At 36.1% G+C, this 21,484-nt stretch overlaps 1 protein-coding gene across 4 annotated transcripts in view; it reads left to right on the top strand.

Annotated features, from left to right (window-relative positions):
- Positions 1-21,484, top strand: part of Cep350 (centrosomal protein 350) — a 138,951-nt gene that overhangs the window by 76,546 nt on the left and 40,921 nt on the right. For 2 of the 4 annotated variants that reach the window (XM_042674539.1, XM_042674537.1), the window contains exons 23-28: positions 2,132-2,301; positions 8,849-9,045; positions 10,262-10,446; positions 10,960-11,047; positions 13,326-13,472; positions 16,482-16,639. In XM_042674539.1, coding sequence (XP_042530473.1) covers positions 2,132-2,301; positions 8,849-9,045; positions 10,262-10,446; positions 10,960-11,047; positions 13,326-13,472; positions 16,482-16,639 — 945 coding nt within the window. Of the gene's footprint in view, positions 1-2,131; positions 2,302-8,848; positions 9,070-10,261; positions 10,447-10,959; positions 11,048-13,325; positions 13,473-16,481; positions 16,640-21,484 lie in introns of all 4 variants that reach the window. The other 2 variants (XM_042674538.1, XM_042674536.1) reach the window with 1 other exon arrangement.

Below are 21,484 nucleotides of genomic sequence, written 5' to 3'. Positions count from 1 at the left end.
AACTCTGAGCAAAAATAACTCCATCTCAATTTTCACAAAAAGGTAGAATGTCCTCTCAGCTATACAGGAAAAGTAGGATATTCTAGTCTGGTCAGAGCAAAAACTTGAGACACTATCTCCAAAGTAACCAAAGAGAAAAAGAATTGCTTTGTGGCTCAAATAATAGAACGCCTGCCTAGCAAGAATGAGGTTTTGAATTCAAATGCCAGTACTGGGGGGGGAAAAGAAAACAAAAACAAAAACCAACCAAACTGTGTTACCCTAGTATGCTTCAAGTATATTTTCAGTGTTTTTCTACAGCACTCTAATATAACTGTGGCTCCCCTACCCTGTGTGTACTTTTTCTGTACTTGTTCATGAACTTTGGATTTTAATTTCTTTGAGGGCTTTCTTTTCTACACACACACACACACACACAGGCACGCGCGCACGCGCGCGCGCGTGATAGGGGTTCAGCTTAGGGTCTTATGCATGCTAGGCAAATGGTCTACCACTTGAAATATGCCTCCAGTCTTTTTAAAAATAATATTTTGCTTCAGAGAGAAGGTCTTGATTAGTTTCCCCAAACTGGCCTCCGGCTTGTAGTCCTCCTGTCTACATTTCCCGAGACCATGGGATAACACATGTGCCACAGTGTCCACCTATGGCTTCATTTATTTTTACTACTAAAAAATACCCACAATTTTAATAAACAGTGACTTCCTTCCCTGCACTATTACCACCACCACTAATCTACTTTCTGTCCTCAATAGATTATGTCTCTTTTAGGTTTTTGTATAAATATGCAGTATGTATTCTTTTTTTTTAAGTTTTTATTATAAAGGTGATACACAGAGGAGTTACTGTACTCTTAGCACACTGTTTCTGGGGCTTATAGTAGTGTACACTTCATTTTTATGGCCAAATAATGCTCTATTGCATAATTATACCATATTTTTAAATGTGTTCATCAGTTTATGGACAGTTGGGTCATTTCTACCTTTTGGCTATTATGAATTATACTGCATGTTCATGTACAAGTTTTTTGTGTGGATTTGTGTTTTCATGTCTCATGTGTTTACAAGTAGAAGTACCCACATGATATTTCTATCAGGCTTTTACTCTGATAATACTTTCAATTTATATGCCAGTACAGAAAAAAGAGCTGTGGTACTCTAGTGTACTTTAAATATCCCTTCAGTGTTTTCCTACAGCGTTATTATAATATATATCCTTTCAAAAATATTTATTAAATCGGTCAATTGGATTATGTTCTTCTAAATACAGTGAATATAGGGATTAAAAATGACCAGTTCATTTTAAGGGCTGGGGAAGGGTCAAGGAAGACTTTACAGAACTAAGTCTCCAAGTAGTACTTCACTAAGTGGGAAGGAAGAAAGGATGGGGGGAAGGAGGAGACAGGCATGTACAGAGGCCTCAAAACTTGAATCAAGTAGTTTTGAGTATGTTTTGTTTTTTTTGTGCCTGGGCACTGTCCCTTAGCTTTTTACTCTTCCATTTGAGCCATAGCTCTGTTTCTGGCTTTTTTTGGTGATTAGAGTTGTGTCTCATAGAGTTTCCTGCCTAGGTTGGCCCTAAACCATGATCCTCAGATCTCAGTTTGTGAGTAGCTGGGATTACAAGAGTGAGCCACCAGCACCTGGCTATGGCTAGCAAGATCTTTTAAGATAAAGATCAACATTATGTAATGTTACAAAAATATATCTATTGAATTTTGCATTTAGGGATTTAGCGTTTTTGAAGAACAGATCCAGTATAATAATTCCAATGGAATCAGATTATGATGAATTTAGTGTTAAGTAAGGAAAATGGAATTATGAGTAGATGCCATCTTTCCCAGTTTGTCTTTGAATTGAAAGAGATCAAGAGGGAGGAGCAGCATGGATAGTGATAGTTCTAGCAGTGGTTAACTGCTAAGATTGCCTTGATTGCAACTTCCTTATACTTAGCTTTTCCTCTTATACTTAGCTTTTAAAAATGGTTTATTATCAGACTTTTTTGTGTTTTATATTACATTTTTATTTCAAATGTTGATCATAAGGAGCAGTCCTTTGGTCAGATAAGTTTATTTTGAAATTATGATCCTTAATTGCTTTTCTATATGTTTATTTCCATAATACCCATGAAATAGAAGTAGTAATGGTAGCAGCTTTCAAGAAAGTCCTTCAGTTCCATCTTGTAAGGAAAATGACAAGAAATTTCACGGTGAAAAGATGGAGAGTTCCATTGATGAACATCTTCAGACTGCTGCAGATGATTCTTTGCAAAGTGATAGCATTCCATCTCTTCCTGATGAGAAAGGTAAGTTTCCTTACACACACACACACACGCACACACACACACACATGCACACACACACACACACACGTGTATAACTGAGGAAAGGTGATTCTTGTTAACAGCTAGCAAATAACTTTTGGAGTCAGTCCTGATGTAATGGGAAAATAAAGAATATACGAAAGTAATAGAGAAATTATTATTATTGTTTGTCCTATAAGATGAATTTAACCTCTGCTAAATTTTATATCATTAATAATGGTGCTTGTAATTAAAGTACTAATAGAGGGTAAATTTAATTATCAATAATGTCTGAATATTATGATAGTTAATAACGTATGGGTGGCTTATTTATGGTTGTATCTCAAGCATTTACCATAGTGCCAGGCTTCCAATAGCAAAGAATAAATAATTATCAAGTGACTATTTAGAAATGTCATGAACTATGACTTATTTATGTAACTTCTTTAAACAATATTAAATTATTTGGACTACTAATCATTATGGAGGAGCAGAGACCAGAGTTACTTCTTAAAATAATTAAAGTAGCAGATAAATAACTTTTAAAAAATATTGTATGTTGGGCAGTAAGAGATGTTAACTTATGAGAGATTAGAAACTAATGAGATAGTACAACTGTCCCAATTTACTGCCTAGAGATTTTCTAGATTCAAGAGCATATGATCCAGTGATCTCCCTGAGATAACAGAATTAAATGCCAGGTGCTAGTGGTTTAGTTCTGAGACTTGAGGTTTGAAGCCAGCCTAGGCAAACAAATCCATGAGACCTTTATCTCCAATTAACCACCAACACACTGTAACTAGTGGTTTGGCTCAAATTGCAGAGCACTAACCTTAAATGAAAAAGCCAAGAGTGTGAGGCCCTAGGTTCTTCAACATCCTATGTTATCAAACAAATGAGCATCAAAATCACAGTGCAATCAAACTTTGTCATCTTTTACTTCAAGATTCTAGAATAACAAATTACTGCTCAAATTGTACCTGATGAATTCTGTCTGAATTAAATTTTCAAGTGTTCAATTTTTTTCAAGGGTTAAATCCCCTATAATATTTACTTACTTTAGATCATTATAAAGTGAATTCATGTTGCTTTATAGATTGTAAATTATTTGTGTGGGAGTATGTCTTTTACCATAGTCTCAACTCATATTTCCTAGACAGGCATTTCTTTCTTGTATTGCCTTCTGATTCTGAAACCTCCTTTGAAGCTCAAATTATTATCCTCTTTGGTTATTTGGTTATTATCCTCTTTGTAGTTACTTTGATCATTTTGCCTTAATTTAAAAAAGATTTTCTGTGTAGGCAAGAAAGATTACCAGGTAATTTCTTGTCATATATTGCTATATGTCCATTCATGCTACAAATATTTGTCATCAACTATGCACTAATATTAAATTGTTGTAGATAAGGTAGTAAATGAAACCACAAAATTAAATTGCAATAGGAAATCTGTTTTTATAATAGGGGAAGTTAAAAATTGATTTAACTTCAGGGCTGGGAAGGTGGCTCAGTGGTAGAGCGCTTGCCTTGCATGCATGAGGCCCTGGGTTCGATTCCTCAGCACCACATAAGCAGAAAAAAAAAAGCCGAAAGTGGTGCTGTGGCTCAAGTGGTAGCATGCTAGCCTTGAGCTGAAGAGCTGAGGGACAGCGCCCAGGCCCAGAGTTCAGGCCCCACGACCGGACCCAAAAAAAAAAAAAAAATAAATAATTTTAAAGTAATAGGAAAGTCTACTTTTTTATTTCTTAAGACAGCTCCTTTATTTTATTATTATTGTTGTTGTTATAATTAGTTGTACAAATGGGTTACTGCCACCCCTTCCTTGAGTCGCCTTAAGAAAGTTTACTTTTTTAAGGAAGAAAAATAAGATTGTAGGACTGGAAATGTGACTTAGTAGTAAGAGTGCTTGCCTACCATGCATGCAGCCCTGGGTTCAATTCCTGACTACCACATAATCAGAAAAGCTGGAAGTGGTGCTGTGGCTCAAGTGATAGAGTGCTAGCCTTGAGCAAAAGAAGCTCAGGGACCATGCCCAGGCCCTGAGGGGGTAGAGGGGGAGTTTTTTTTGTCCATGCTTACAATGAAGTAAAATGGAATAAGTACACACATTTTCCCAGAAATCTTTCTTTTGCTTTATATTAAATGTTAGCATTAATGTCTGTCTATAAAACTTCAGGATAAAAGTAATTTTTTACATCGCAACTAATCTATGAATAGTGCGTTAGGTGCTGCTGTTTTCATTTTTAGCTTTGAAGGAACCTTTTTCTTAATTTTCATCTTGTTTCCACTCAGTATTTTTTTATTTTAGAAGAACTCAGGACAGAGAGGAGTTGCTGTTAAATTAAGCATTGTGTTTGGTACTTAGAAGTCGGCTGTTGATTGTTCCACTGCTTGGCTGTTCTTTTACCACATCATTTTCTAGTTTCTTTTGCTTTCTCCTTTTCTGGACTAGGAAAAGTTAAAGACCTATCAACCTTTCACTGACTTTGAGCAGGTGTTCACATTTACACAGATCAGCTTAGATAACTTTACCAAATAGCTGGGTCAATTCAGTTATAACATGAGTTTAAAACGTCTATTCTATGTGAAAATGGAAGTAGGTAAATTGAAATAGGTGGGGAGAGGTAGAGGAGAATTATCAAAGGGGTGACATTGATCAAGATTCATTGTACTCACAAACTGACATGTGAACTAAATTCCCTTTGTACAACTACTTAACGATAATAAATAGATATAACAACAACAACAAAATCACCATGCAAGATCAGGCCTAGTGGGCATATACTTCCAGCACTCAGGTGACTTAAGGCTGGAGGATCGCTTGAACTCAGGAGATCTGAGATCAGCCTGGGCAATATAGACTCTCAAAAAAAAAAAAGAAAAAGAAAAATTACACAGAGACCACAATATGCCATACCACACTATACCTATTAGAAAGGCTAAAACCTAAAAAAACCCCAGACAATAACAATTGGATATCAAGAATGCAGAGCAACCGGAGCTTGCATTCATTGCTAGTGAGGATGCAAAATGGTGTGGCCACTATGGAAGAGTTTTATAGTGTCTCACAAGACTTATCAGGTGACCCGCAATCACATGTCTAGGCATTTGCCCAGTGATTTCAAACTTTATGTCCACATTAAAAACTAGACTAGGGCTGGGAAGGTGGCTCAGTGGTAGAGTGCTTGCCTTGCATGCCTGAGGCCCTGGGTTCGATTCCTCAGCACCACATACGCAAAAAGAAAAAAGCCTGAAATGGCGCTGTGGCTCAAGTGGTAGAGTGCTAGCCTTGAGCTGAAGAGCTGAGGGACAGCACCCAGGCCCAGAGTTCAGGCCCCACGACCAGACCCCCCCCCCCAAAAAAAAAACAAAAAAACCCACTAGACTAATGTTTATAACTAATTGCTAAAAACTGGATACAACCAAGGAGAACAGCATTTCATTCCATATAGTGAAATATTATTAAAAGGAACAGCTGCTGGGTGTGGTAATACATTCCTGTAATTCCAGCACTTGGGGGTTTAGACAGGAGATTGTGAGTTCAAGGCCAGTGTGGGCAACATAGAGAGTACAAGGTCATCTTTGGCGACATAGTAAAACCTTAATCTAAAAAACAACAACAGGCTGGGAAGGTGGTAGAGTGTTTGCCTTGCATGCATGAGGCCCTGGGTTCAATTCCTCAGCACCACATAAGCAGAAAAAGCTGGAAGTGGCGCTGTGGCTCAAGTGGTAGAGTGCTAGCCTTGAGCTGAAGAGCTGAGTGACAGTGCCCAGGCCCAGAGTTCAGGCTCAAGGCTGACAACAACAACAACAAAATCTATTGATTCTTGCAATAACATGGATAAATTTTAAATGGATTTTACCAAGTGAAGAACTCTCAAAAGGTTATTTTTTGTATGATTCTGTATTTATGACATTTGGAGAAAGGGAAGATTATAAAGGTAGAAAACATTGATTTCCAGGCAAATGGTGAAAAATGAAGTAGTTGACCATAGGAGGGATACACTTTTAGAATGGAGGAACAGTTATGGCATTTATATTTTCTATATACTGCTATACATTTCTCAAGCCCTGTGTATTACAAAGACAATTTTAATGTATATGAACTAAACATGTACACACATATCAACCAGGATTTGGGGAATCCCAGGGTGGAATATGATTGTGAATAATGAATCTGATTGTATTACAGATATGTGGCATAACCATGTTGAAGAGGTGTACTAAGTAAAGTTCTTTAGAGGAACAGAACCAATAGGATATATATATATGTATATATATACACACACATATGAATATGTGTATTTATGGATATATATATGAATATGAGAGTATTATTAGATTAGCTTATCCATTTAGTGGACACATAGCTCCACAATAGCCATCTGTAGGCTGGCAAGCAGTGAAACCTGCTCAGATAAAGAATCTGGAAGCCTCAGAATAAGGACCAATGAGACAGCTTCAGTATGGTACTGAAGGCTCCCTGGAGAGTAGCAGGTGCAAATCTGCAATTGAAGACCTGTGATCTTACAAGTTTTCCCTTTTTCTTTTTGCTATATCTAGACTCCCAGCCTATTGGACAGTGCCTCCCACAGATCTTTCTCACTCAGTTTGTTGACCCAGATGTCCTTCTTCTCTGTAAATACCCTTGTAGCCACACCCAGAGGTCTACTTTAACAATTTTAAGTATCAGTCTAGTCAAATTGACAACTAGATGACCTATCATAAGGAGAAGAGAGAGCTGACATAGGAAATATTAGAAAGTGTTATTTTGAGTAAAAATTGTAAGTCTAATGCTAAAGGAATTGTATAGAAGTCTGTAGTTAGTTGGTAAGTTTTTGTTTTTTTTTTGTCTTTTCTTTTTTGGTACTGGGGATTGAACCCAGGATGTTACACTTGCTAGGCAAGCGCTTTGCCACTGAGCTACATCCCAGCCCAGTAAGTTTTTTTTTTGAGATACAAGTTAATTGTTCCTAACTTACATATTGTAGTTGAATGAACAAGTAACTGAGTATTGAATGGGGGAAGCCAGGCTTCTCATGTTGGTGAGGAAAATTGCAAATATACAAAAAAGGAAGACAAGATTGAATTCTTGTGATACTGAATTTTGAGTCACATCAGTATGAATTTGTTTGGTTTATTGTATAAATGGATACAAAAATAATTTTGGTAAATGTGTGTCTGCATGGATACCCAGGTGAATGTGCATGCATATGATGCTTAGTACTGGCCAGTGAGCAAGTGCAGAAGCATTGATACTTTACTGGTAATAGTGACAACCGGTATACAGATAATGATTCCTAAATCTCATTCTCCAATGAAGGAAACCGTTGTTCTTTGGAGAAATTGCTGACTTTAGGGTTGCAGGAAAAAATACAAAGTGAGTCTGAAGCATCTTGTGATAACAGAAAGTAAAGCAACATTCACTAAACAAAAGGCTTGGGCTGGGAAGGTGGCTCAGTGGTAGAGTGCTTACCTTGCATGCCTGAGGCCCTGGGTTCAATTCCTCAGCACCACATAAGCAAAAAGAAAAAAGGCAGAAGTGGCGTTGTGGCTCAAGTGGTAAGAGTGCTAGCCTTGAGCTGAAGAACTGAGGGACAGAGCCTAGGCCCAGAGTTCAGGCCCCATGACCAGACCCCCCCCCCCCCAAAAAAAAAGGCTTGGGAGTGTGCCAGAGGTACACAAAGACCAACCTGAAAGATTTGTCTTGTTTTTAATAAAGTATGGAGATAAGATTTTAGTTATTTCCTGTCTAGTAATGTTAAAATATTTCTTTTTTAAAATTTCAATTCTTTTTTTCCTTAGTTATCTTAATTTTTTAAATTGTTATTTTGAAGGTGATGTGTACTGTTCAACATTTTTTAACATATCTTTATTTTGGTTGCTTCTGTTTTCTTTGTGAAGTATCTGGTTATAATCATTTCCTCTTTCTATAGTGTAGTAGTGATTTTTCTAATTGGTTAGAAAGAGCTTTTTAAATATGAAATGAATTAACTTTTAAAATATGAAATGCATTAACTTTTGATCATGTTTCTCATCCTTTTATTTCTGGGTAGTTTTTGAGGGTGTGTGTGTGTGTGTGTGTGTGTGTGTGTGTGTGTGTGTGTGTGTGTGTGTGTGTGTGTGTGTGTGTGTGTGTGTGTGTGTGTGTGTGTGTGTGTGTGTGTGTGTGTGTGTGTGTGTGTGTGTGTGTGTGTGTCTGGGTAGTTTTTGAGGTGTGTGTGTGTGTGTGTGTGTGTGTGTCTGGGTAGTTTTTGAGGGGTGTGTGTGTGTGTGTGTGTGTTGCCAGCTTTTTCCGCTTATGTGGTGCTGAGGAATCAAACCCAGGATGAAGGCAAGCACTCTACTACTGAGCCACCTTCCCAGCCCCAGTTTTTGAGGTTTTTGTTGTTCAGAAGAAAAATGAAGTTTGGTTATTTTCCCTGCCTAGTAATTGTTTGTGATTGATTTTATGGATTTATGTTGAATTAGCTCAGAAAGAGGAAAAGGGCTACACTTGGACACCTACCAAAAACAGGATGATAAAATCTCCTTTGTTCTTACTCTTTTAGATTCAACTTCTATTGCAACAGAATATTCTCTGAAATTTGATGAATCCATGACAGAAGATGAAATAGAAGAAAAATCATTTCGATCTTTATTACCTTCTGAGAGCCATCGCAGATTTAACATGGAAATGAAAAGAAGCCATCATGATGACTCTGATGAAGAAGCCTCCCCAGAAAAGACTACACTGTCTTCTGCCAAGGTGTGCTTTTATTTACCCGTGGAGGTAAATGGTTGAGGATGTATTCTCAAAAGTATGAGAATACATATTGTATTTCACCTCACTTGTCAGCTATCAGAGTTATTTTCCACAAGATCAGTTTTATGTTATAATTTTTTCCAAGTAGAATACAAACATTCCTTAAAACAAGATACGGCTTCTGAATATCTGAGCCAACATCTTCATAGCTTTTTCACCTGATCCTCTCTCCTCTCCTCCCTTCCCCTCCCCTCTTCTCCTTTCTTATTTTTTTTGTCTTCCTTTCCTCCTTTCCTCCTTCCCTCTTTCCTTCCCTCTCTTTGTGTCTCTCTCTCCCTCTCTCTGTCTCTCCCTCCCTCTCTTTCCTTCTTCCTCTCTCTCTTCCTTTCCTTCTTTCTCTCCCTCACCTCTTAGTATTAGAGATTAAACTTAAAGCCTCCCACTTGAGCCATGCCATGTTTGTATTTTGTTTTTGAAATAGGACTTCACTAACTTTGCCAGGGCTAGCTTCCAAATCAGTCTTCCTATCTCTGCTTCATTCTTTTAACACTGTCCTATTTCAAACTTTACATTTATTCTTGCCAATATATATGTCTTTTGTATATTAGGATCAAATTCTTACCCATTTTATTCCAGGGGCAATACTTTTTTTTTCCCCCTAGTGCTAGTCATGGGACTTGAACTCAGGACTTGGGCTTTTGTGCTCAAGGCTAGCACTCTACCACTTGAACCAACGCTCTGCTTCTAGCTTTTTAGTGGTTAATTGGAGATAAGAGTCTCATGGACTTTCTTGCCCAGGCTGGCTTTGCATTACCGTTCTAGATCTTGGCCTCCTGACTAACTAGTATTATAGGCATGAACTACCTGTCCACATATTTTACATTCATTGTTAAGATTTCATCGACTGAATAAATAAGCAGATAAATTCCGGTCTCATGTGTTTTTATCTAAGAGTATTTTCCTATGTGGTTATAGCTTTGTAAATTTACTTATTTGTTTACTTACCTATTTATTTTTGAAGTTGAATCTCACTGTTGCTCAGGTCAGGCTCAAACCTCCTGTGCTGCAGTGATTGTCCTGCCTCAGAATTCACAGTAGCTGGTGTTATAGGCATGTTCACCCACTCTTAGCTATGCACACTTACAAAGGTGTATTTCTTTTAATAACATTAACTACCAAAACGTTAGGAAGATGATAAACTAAGTAAACTCTATTTTAGGATCTGAGTATGCCATTCTCAGGAGGACAAGATAGCTTTTCTAAGTTTACTATGGAAATGGTTCGACAGTATATGAAAGAAGAGGAAATGCGTGCAGCTCACCAGTCTTCACTTTTGCGGCTCCGAGAAAAGGCCTTGAAGGAAAAAACTAAGGCTGAATTAGCCTGGCTAGAACATCAAAAAAAGTAAGTTCTTTAAGTAAGCATAGTTTTCACTGTTTATTTTCTTCCATAAAAAGGAATTGCCTTATGTTTTGAGATACTTTTGTTTTCATGTATATAAGTGTTTATTAAAGTTCAAATCTAGGGTTCGAGGCATTCTAAGCATAATCTCTACCCACCTAACTCCATCCCTTGTCTCCCCTCATCTTATTTGATTTTATCAATTTGGCTTTCAGGTTATGGCAGTGATCTTCGATTTGTGTTACTTTCAAGACCTCCATCTTACCTGCAAAACATTTTAATTTCTCTAGGATTGCTATAACTGACTCATTTTTATTTTCATTCTATATATGATTCCTCTATAGTTCTTCTGGATGTAAAGGACCATAATCAGCATATACATCTATTATATGCAAATGAATTGATAACATGATACCTGTTTTTGACATGTGAATGTGTCAAATTGGTTTATATATTTTTCATAGTCAAGAATTCTTGAAAGCTAGTCTTTGTCTCAATAAAAAATATTATTTGCAGACATCTAAGAGACAAAGGAGAGGATGATAAAATGCCCCCACTCAGGAAGAAACAGCGTGGATTGCTTTTAAAGTTACAGCAAGAAAAGGTATGTTAAAAAAAAACATCTTGGTGATTTAAAGCAAATTAATTTGTGAAAGTTATTATTTTACCTAACCACTTCTTATCAACTTAAATACGAGTTATGTGATACTTATTATGGTTTATAAATACAGTACTAAAATTGTAGAGAATCTTGGTAATGTAATGTATTCTTTACTTTAGAGTAGTGTCACTGCTAATTTAATATGCAGTCATTTTCTGCCTTTTTTAATCTTTTGAAATCTATGTCTTAAAAATATAATTTGGAAGAGAAAATGTATGAGTTAACTTTTTAGTCATTGTTTTCCCTAAGGTTTCAGGGCATATTAATTACATATTGACAAATATTTTGGCATAATGGCCCTAGACTTTGCTTTTGCATCTTGGAGAGACAGTGTGGTGGTATGGTAGTTAAGAATTCAGGCTATGGAGTCTTATTAGATTGCCTGCCTAGGCTAACTTCCAACTCTACTACAAAATTATGAGTTTTATATAACCGTGAACAAATAAACTTTCTCCATCTCAGTTTCCTCATCTGTAAAATGAGGGTGATAATAGTAACATACTTGATAGCATTGTTAGGAAGATTGGGTTGATACATAATTTAAATAAAGAGCTGACCTTGATACAACCGTGAGTAATCAATGTCACTTTCAACTATATAATCATGGTCTAGTTTAAGTAATTCTTTGAGACTTACTGTACTTCATATGGTGGTTATAGGAATTAAATGTATTTCACAGTAATTGGTCAATATTCAAATGTTCTTTTTCCATATTGATCTATTGTCAGATACTAGCTATTACATTAGATGATTTATGAACTTGATTATTTGAGTTATAATTAGATTACTTGCATAGTTTCGTTTTTTTGTTTTGTTTTATTTTTTGTCAGTTGGCTTGAACTTGGGGTCTGGGCACTACCCCTGAGCTCTTTTGCTCAATGCTAGTGTTCTACCACTCTTAGCTACCGTTTCACTTCCAGTTTTCTGGTGGTTAATTGGGGATATGAGTCTCATGGACTTACCTGCCTGGGCTGGCTTTGGACCATGATCCTTAGATCTCTGCCTTTTGAGTAGCTATGATTACAGGCGTGAGACACTGGTGCCAGGATTGCGTGGTTTTTTTTGTTGTTGTTGTTGTTTTTGTTATTTTGTTGGTTGTGGGGCTTGAACTCTTGGCCTGGGCACTGTCCCTGAGCTCTTCAGCAAAGTGCTCTACCACTTAAGCCACAGCACCACTTTTGATTTTCTGGTGGTTAATTGGAGATGAGAGGCTCATGGACTTTCCTGCCTGGGGCTCAGCCTCCTGAGTAGCTAGGATCACAGGCATGAGCCACCAACGCCTGGCTGGCTTGCATAGTTTTTGAAAAAGAAATTCACCAACAAAACATCACTGATTGTATGAATTTAAGTCTGAACTTTACTCTTGAGAAAAGTTACATCTTTTTAGTCTTAAATAACTTGAAATAAATTAAAATTACTAACTTTTTACACTGGAAAGTAGAAGGAATACTAGATTTATGAATTTGTTTTTTCGATTATGTGGTTTTGTCAAAACTCCTTTTTCTTCTCCTTAACAGTCCTTCAGACTTAGCTGAATTATAGACATAAGCTACTACATCCAGCATATTTTCTTAATACTTTCTTTTAAAGCACACACAAAATTTTTTTGGTGCCCAGCCATACATATTCTTAAGGAAACAAAAATAGTAAGAGACAGTGGCTCATGCCTATTATCCCAGGCTGAGATCTGAGGATCAGGGTTTGAAGGCAGCCTGAGCAAGAAAGTCGATATTTTATTTCTGATTAACCACCTAGAAAGCCAAAAATGGAACTGTGGATTCAAGTGGTAGAGCATAAACCTTAAGCAAAAAAAAACAAAAATCCCAGGTGTCATGGCATAGGTCCTGAGTTCAAACCCCTGTACTAGCTCTCACGCACGCGTGCACGCACGCAGACACACACACACACACACACACACACACACACACACACACACAAGCTACTATTAAGTTAGTATGTTTTAATTACAATTATTTCAATTTAAAAGATATTGTGAATTATTCCAGTGTATTGTATGTGATACTTTTCCTTACTACTTTTAATTTTTTTTAGTATTATTAGTTACCTTTAAATACTATATATATATATATATATATATATATATGCCTTTATGTATATGTATGTACTTATTTGTAAGACATTGGATTTTTTCCTTTTAAAATAGAACTTTGGGCTTGCCTCCTTCAAATCTTAATCCCTCTCTTAACTCTTTAAACTTTAGGCAGAAATAAAACGTCTTCAAGAAGCCAATAAGGCAGCTCGTAAGGAAAGACAACTCATTCTTAAGCAGCAAGAAGAGATAGAAAGGATCCGACAGACCACCATAAAATTGCAGGAAAAGTTGAAGTCTGCAGGGGAGAATAAATTGGTAAATTACATGAAATTATTACTAGTTTGTTTTCTGTACTCTGTTGCTTACCAATGCCATATCCCACCTCATGTTCTTGTGTGATGAGTATATGTTCATTCTAACAGTGTGATATGATAATGAACTAGGATGAAGTTCTATAAATCTATCTTTAGCAGAAAACTATAGTCTTGCTTATCAATCTACCTATATTCCTCAAAATTAATAGGAGAAACTAGTTTGTTCTCTATGATACTTATTTCAGCTATCTAATCTTAGTAGTATAATGATACAAGATTCAAAGATACGTAAACAAGAACCAAATTTAGATCTAAAGTACTGTGAAGTTGACAGTATGAAAAACACTAGACTAAGCCAGGCGCCGGTGCCTCACGCCTGTAATCCTAGCTACTCAGGAGGCTGAGATCTGAGGATTGAAGTTCAAAGCCAGCCCGGGCAGGAAAGTTCGTGAGACTCTTATCTCCAGTAAACCACTAGAAAACCATAAATGGTGCTGTGGCTCAAGCGGTAGAATGCTCACCTTGAGCTGAAGAGTGCAGGGACAGCGCCCAAGCCCAGAGTTCAAGCCCCACAACTGACCAAAAAAGAAAAAAAGAAAAAAGAAAAATACCAGACTATAAACCAGCATAATTTTTAATATTTAATATTTTCTTTGATTTTTAAAATACACTTTAAATTTTGAAGCAATCTCAGAGTTACAAGAAATTTTCAAACAGTACGAAGAATTTTGTTTCTCTGAGTTATCATGTGACAGTAAGTTGCCCGTAAATTGATATTGGTACATTATGACCATTTAGCTTACAAACCCTTTAAATTTCTCCTTTTACAACATAGTGACATATTGCATTTAGTTTCCATGTTTCTTTAGTCTTCACTCTGGAAGAAGTTTTTTGATCTTGAGACTAGAACTTTACATATCAGTTTTTGTTTTGCTTTCCTTTTTTGTTTTTTTTTTTTTTTAATGTTTGTGTGTGAGTAAAATAGTCATTATCTGGACTTTGGTTTCCTCATGATTAAATTCAGTTCGTGCATCTGTGCCAGAATATCAGAGAGATAATGCTATATTATTGTTGCATATGATCAGATGGCACTTGATTTTGATTGATCCTGTTATTGATAGTGTCCTGGTCACTTGACTAAGGTAGCATTTACTGGCCTTTATTGTAAAATTACTGTCTTTCCTCCCTTATAATTAAAAGTATTTTACATGGGAATATTTTGAAACTGCATAAATGTCCTCTCAATTTCAAGTTTAGTTTGTTTATGTCATGATATTATCTAATTAGTCGCAATCAGAGTTATAGTCAGTTATTGTCATCATTTATTTGGTGTTCATTTTCTTCTATATTGAACCATTAAGAGTTCCTTAAACATACATTTCTGTGTCCTTTTGGTACCTCATCTGTCTTAAGCATTTTCATGCTTTCTAGAGCAAAAGGATATTTCAGGATAATTTTAATGTCCTAGCATTTAAAATCAGCTGATCGCCTAGCACCAGTGGGGTTCATACCTGAAATCTTAAATACTCAGGAGGCTGAGATCTTAGGATCATAGTTAAAAGGCAGCTCAAGGAGGAAAGTCCCTGAGATACTCATCTCCAGTTAACCACCAAAATGCCAGAAGTGCAGCTATGGCTCAAGTGGTGCCAGGCTTCAGTGAAAAAGCTAAGGGCCTGCATTTCAGGCCCTGAGTTCAAGCCCTAGTATAGGAGAGAGAGAAAGAGGGAAAGGAGAGGGAGAGAGAAAAGAAGAAAGGGAGAAAAACAGAGGGAGTCTAACTTTCTTCTTTGGTAGGTAATTAGCTAACATCTTCCTTAGAAAATTAGAGATTTGATCATTCCTTCTATGTAACCCATCTTGTATAACCACTGATACTCTTTCCTTTTGTGGATATCCTTCAATCTTGGTTTAAGCTTGTCTCTTCAGTTAAATCATTCCCCATCCCCACGTTCCTTCTCTATACTTTCCCTCTCTTTCCTTTGGGCTCTAACATCTGTGTGAGGAAGTTCTCTGTGGGAAGGCTATCCTTACTGTGTCTGTGCTCATGACCAATATTGGCTCACATCCCTGTGAACATTATTTTTGCTCCATCTAGACTCTGATTTCCTACACAGGCTAGCTTCCTGTTTTCTTCACCCTTCTCAGATTCTGACACACCACTCCTGGCCCCTTTTTTCTTTCCCGTTGCATGAACATCTGTCTTGTTCTCCACCTAATAACTTTAAGATGGGCTTGTTCAGTTAAGGGAAATTCAAAGCAAAAGGACATGAAATAAAAAGACATGATTATCCTTATCTATCTTCCTTAAAAGTTATGTGCATAAATGACTGTAGGAAAAAGAAATACTAAGCAATTAAATTTTATTTTATTTATTTTTTTGGTGGGTCGTGGGCCTTGAAATTTTTTTTAATCATAAGTAATATAATGCTTAAGCAAGTATGTGAAATTACTATTTTCTGCATTGAAAGAAAAAAATCCATCAAATAAGTGTATTCCTTCTGTTTATTCTTTTTGTATGTCGAACATTTATGTTTTATATAGCTATAGTGTCACTCTTTTTGAGAAAGTCAGCACATGTGAATACTAGAGACCTTCTGGTAGATGATTTTTTAGGTTTCTTTTTCTAAATTTTTAGACGTTTTAAAGTTATTATGTGTGATACATTGTTAGTTTATATCTGTCTCTACAACTTGCCCTCCCTCTCTGTGGTAAAAATATATAAAACATAAAATGTACTTTCTTTCCCTTGATTAAATCTCACTGTGTTAGCCCAGTCAGGCTACAAACTTGTGATCCTCCTCCTGCCTTGGCCTTCCAGGTACTAAGATTATAGGTATCTGCCACATGGCTCATTTTTAACTATGTGATTTTTTTTTTCCTTGAGTAGTCAATATTGTAATTGCACCTATTATTATAAACACTGTTTTCAGTTTAATTTTAAATTGAATGTGTTTAAGATCCTTCTAAAGAGTGAAAATTTGCTCCTTTCTTTTTTTTCTTTGTTTTTCAGGACTCTCACAGTGATGATAATGCAAGGGATATCAAGGCAGTTAGTCCTGGTCCAACAGATATAGAGACCCGCAGTCCTTCTCCCATTTCAATCTCCAGCAGTGAAACTAGCAGCATCATGCAGAAACTAAAGAAAATGAGAAGCCGCATGGATGAAAAGTAATTCATTTTCATTTTTTAAATGTCCTGTTTAGTTACATTGAAAATAGTAGCAACAAATATTATTTGTAATACACTTGATTGTATTAGATTGAGACAAAAAGGTATTGTATAGATTTAATCACATCTTAACAGAATTTGTAGATCAACCTAGGAGTTAATTAATTGTAGATCTTATTTATAAAACAGTCTCTCTCATTTTAGTAGAGATAGGTTTCGCATTTAAAAACAAGGTGTATTCATTTATGTATCATAACAGTATTTTTTCTTTTACTAGAAGTCTTACCTACCAACTTTGAGACCAAACTATATCCTCACTTCTCATTCTCTGGTTCTCTTGACAATTCTCAGGCTTACTCATATAGAAGAATGAAATTTTAACCTTGTGAATAGTTCAACTGAAACCAGATAGGCTGAGATTCTCTTGGAGTGTTGAATGATTTCTTATTCTTGCAGACTTTTAAGAAAAGTTTCTAAGGTTTTTCTCTTCCCATCCCTTCTTAAATAAATGCTGCATGATATTTATCATATGGATTGTTAAAATTAACTTTTAATTAAAATATATAATGAATACATAATATGTGTACACACACATATAGATATAATGTTCTCTTTCCATTAGATAGCAAGTAAGCTTTCTTCAAAAAGCATTTATTGAAATTTGAGCTGTCAAGTAGAGCTCACTTGCCTGGAATACTTGAGGCTCTCAGTTTAATCCCTAGCACTGGAAAAAAGTTTTTTAAAGAATTTGTTGGAAGTTAGGCTAAAGATGCTTGTTTGCTTTTCTAATAAAATTTGCCTACTTGGCTGAGATCTGGAGGATTGCAATTTGAGGTCAGCACAAAACTACTAAATTGTGAGGTCAATTTCTGTGGTGCTGATTTTAGATTTGAAAATCCTAAAACACAGATGATCACTGATGGTTCACACCTTAATCCTAGCTGCTCAGGAGGCTGAGATCTGAGTATTGCCATTCCTAGCACGGGAAGACAAATTCTTAAGACTCTTAGCTTCAAATACCAGTTAAAAAGTCAGAAATAGAGATTTGGCGCAAGTGGTAGAATACCAGGTGTTAGGAGAGAAGAGAGCGAGAGAGAAAGAGAAAGAGTACGCATGCTCAAGAGCTGAGGTTGAGTTCAGGCCCCAGAGCCAGCACATTACCCCCCCCACACACACACACACATACTCACTCACTCCTGAAAGACAAAATCAAGGTTGAATTTATTGACTTTGTTCCAAGTTTTAAATTTCATAGAATCAGAAGTATTAGTTTATTAGGTGCCAGTGGCTCATGCTTTTAATCCCAGCTACTCAAGAGGCTGAGATCTGAGGATCACAGTTTGTAGCCACCCCAGGCAGGAAAGTTCCTGAGACACTTAATCTCCAATTAGCCACCAAAAAAAAAAAAAGGGAGAGGGGCAGGGAAGCTGTGGCACAAGTGGAAGAGCACTAACCTTGAGCAAAAAAGCTTATGGACAGTGCTCAGGCCCTGAGTTCAAACCCCAGGACCAGCACACACACACACACACAAAAATATCAGTTGCCTAAAATTTTATATTATTGTTCTGTGTTTCCTTGTCAACTATTAAAAGTAGACTTGGGAACTTTATGAAGGACAATAAGCCTGGGAATGTTCAGTGACTTTGTAATGCAATTGTGTTCTAAGAATATGGGATGAAGACCATAGTGACAAAGAAATGTTTAGATGATGGCTGAAATTTGAAGATAAGCTGAATTATTTTTCAAAATTAATGACATGTTAAATTTATTGTTCAGATAGTTCTGTTAAGCACTCAAAAATTTTGGTCTCTTAAACTTAAATGGTGTCACAATTATCAAAGATTTACAGGTAAGTCTCCTTTAACTCCAACTGATGTTAGAATAATTTTATAGTTACTACTGCCAATACTTAGCAACAAAATTATGTGAATTTTTACTACTTTTTTTTTTGGTTGGTTGTGGAGCTTGCACTCTGGGACTCTGTACTGTCCTTGAGCTCTTCAGATCAAGGCTACTAGCTCTCTACCACTTGAGCCACAGCACCACTTCTGTTTTTCTGGTGGTTAATTGGAGATGAGAGTCTCAAGGACTTTCCTGCCTGGGCTGGCTTTGAACCTCAGTCCTTGTATCTCAGCCTCCGAAGTAGCTAGGATTACAGGTGTGAGCCACTGGTGCCTGGCCCCTTTGCTACTTTTTGATCAAGTACTTTTATTTCCCGAATAGATTTGTAAAGACAGTCAGAACTATTTTTATATGTATATATTTTATATGTATATGTGTATATATTTTTATACAGCTTTTATGCACACATATCAAAGAGTAGTCATTCTGCCTAATAAGTTTGATGCATTTTGGAGGATAACTTTTATATATATGTGTGTGTATATATATATATATATATATATATATATATATATATGTATATGTGTACACACACAAATTTTTTTTACTGTTATCCATCTAATCTCTGCTTTCTATATTTTTTGAAGTGATGATACCACTCTTGGCTACAATGCAAGATTTCCTTCAATGTTTTACTAGAAAATAAGCTGTCATATTTCTGATACATGGCTTGTCTTAACTCTGCTGAGTTGACATTTTATGAATAATTTTCTTCCATTTATTAACAGTAGTTTGTTTTTTTCATATTTATAGTTAATTGTATACTTGCTTCCTTCACAATTATTTCTTGAATAAATGCTCCATTGTATGACAAAGATAAATCAAATGAAAATTTGCCCTCAGAAAGCTTATACTCTATATGAAAAAAAAGTGTGGCATGATCACTTACAAAAGCATATATAAATCAGTTGATAAGGAAGTTCAGAAAGTTATTTCTGCTGATATAGGAGTATATCAAGTAAATTTACTGGACAGGTGTTTAGAATTAAATATATTTTGAGGGGCTGGGAAGGTGGCTCAGTGGTAGAGCGCTTGCCTTGCATACCTGAGGGCCCTGGGTTTGATTCCTCAGCACCATATAAGCAAAAAGAAAAAAGCTGGAAGTGGTGCTGTGGCTTAAGTGGTAGAGCACCAGCCTTGAGCTGAAGAGCTGAGAGACAGCGCTCAGGCCCAGAGTTCAGGCCCCATGACCGGACCAAAAAAAAAAATAGATAGATTGATAGATAGATATATCTCACTATATATATATCTATATCTATATCTATATCTATATATAGTGAGAGAGAGAGATTTGAAAGTTCTTTCTACTGTACGAATAAATTGAAAATTCATATTTTTTGTTTGATCATTCATTTCATCCTAAATTATAGATTGGTGATTTATAGAGAAAGAAGATATTCTAGAGAAAACTATTCTGTAGTACTGTACCCAGCTGCTCAAAGACAACTATTATCTATCATGGTTTGTTACATATCCACAAGCCAATGATCACGTATCATGTTAGAGATTCCTTTTATACTTCTTAGTTTGTTTAGAAAACTTCCAAAGGGACAAAAATAGTTTACCTATTTTTAATAATTATAAAGTCAAGCAGATAAGTGTGACAATTTTTAATAATTATAAAGTCAAGCAGATAAGTGTGACATTCTGTCTAAAAGCATTTCTGGTTCAATCAATGTTGAAGACTTAAGGGTTTTCAAAGTAGGGTTTTTAACATAAAGAATATATCTCAACTAGAATTATCTTAAGTAATTTATTAAATATCATTACTTTAGGTATAATTGCTTTAGAAAAGATTCCAGTCTAAGTGTAGTAGCTTAGTAAGTCCTGATAAAATATATATTATGTGCTTTTAGTCTCTAGTTTTTAGGTCAAATATATCATTTTATCACTCTATTTAAATATATGAAAAGTACTAGATAATTTTAAGCAATATAATACGTGATTCCTGTAGGAGAAAACTAAACTTTTCTTTTTAGATCAGTACTATTTATATTTTTACTTGTCTTCCTATTTGAATATTATCAAAGATATTTTAGGGTTTAGGATAGTCCATTTCTAAAATTTAAAGCACTGTTTTATTACTACTTTTAGCAATAAAGAATTCAAAAAGAACTTAAAAAATATGTGTGGATTAAGTTTTATTTGTTTTGTTTAATGTCTTTCAGAATTAAAAGAATTTAGTTCTAAAAGTGTCATTAAAATTTAGGCAAGGGTTGAGAATGTGGCTTAGTGGCAGAGTGCTTACCTTGCCATGCACGAAGCTTTGGGGTTCAATTCCTCAGTACCACATAAAGAGAAAAAGCCAGAAAGTGGCTCTGTGGCTCAAGTGGTAGAGTGCTAGCCTTGAGCAAAAAGAAACTCAGGGACAGTGCCCAGGCCCTGAGTTCAAGCCACAGGACTGGAAAGAAAAAATAGGCAATTTATCTGGGTGCTTGTGACTCATGGCTGTAACCCTAGCTACTTAGGAGGCTGAGATCTGAGGACTGAGGTTCAAAGCCAGCCAGGGCAGAAAAGTCCATGAGATTTTTCAATTAAGCCCTCCAAAAGTCAAAAATGGATCTGTGGTTTAAGTGGTAGAGCACTAGCCTTAATTGAAAAAGTTGAAGGACAGTGTCCAGGCATTGAATTCAACTCCAGGGCACGCACACACACAGACACACACAGACACACACACACACACACACACACACACGCAATTCTATTTTTCAAATGTCTTTCAAAATGATTTTAGAACACCTGAGAGATACTCTCCTTGCTTGCCTCCCCAGTATTAAAACCTACGATCTCAGTAAATTTGAGTATGATTTTACAATCACTTGTAATACAATTAACAATTATATTCGCTCTGTGGGAGAAAAATAATTCTCATTTATGTCTCATGATCTAGCAGTATGTTGAAATGTGACAATAAGAGATCCTTGGATGGGGCTGGGAAGGTGG

This window comes from Dipodomys spectabilis, unplaced genomic scaffold (genome assembly GCF_019054845.1).
Source record: "Dipodomys spectabilis isolate Male_0828 unplaced genomic scaffold, ASM1905484v1 ptg000019l, whole genome shotgun sequence".
In the NCBI taxonomy this organism is placed as follows: Eukaryota; Metazoa; Chordata; class Mammalia; order Rodentia; family Heteromyidae; genus Dipodomys; species Dipodomys spectabilis.
Note: the sequence above shows the minus strand (reverse complement) of the source record. Positions and strands in the feature narration are given on the sequence as shown.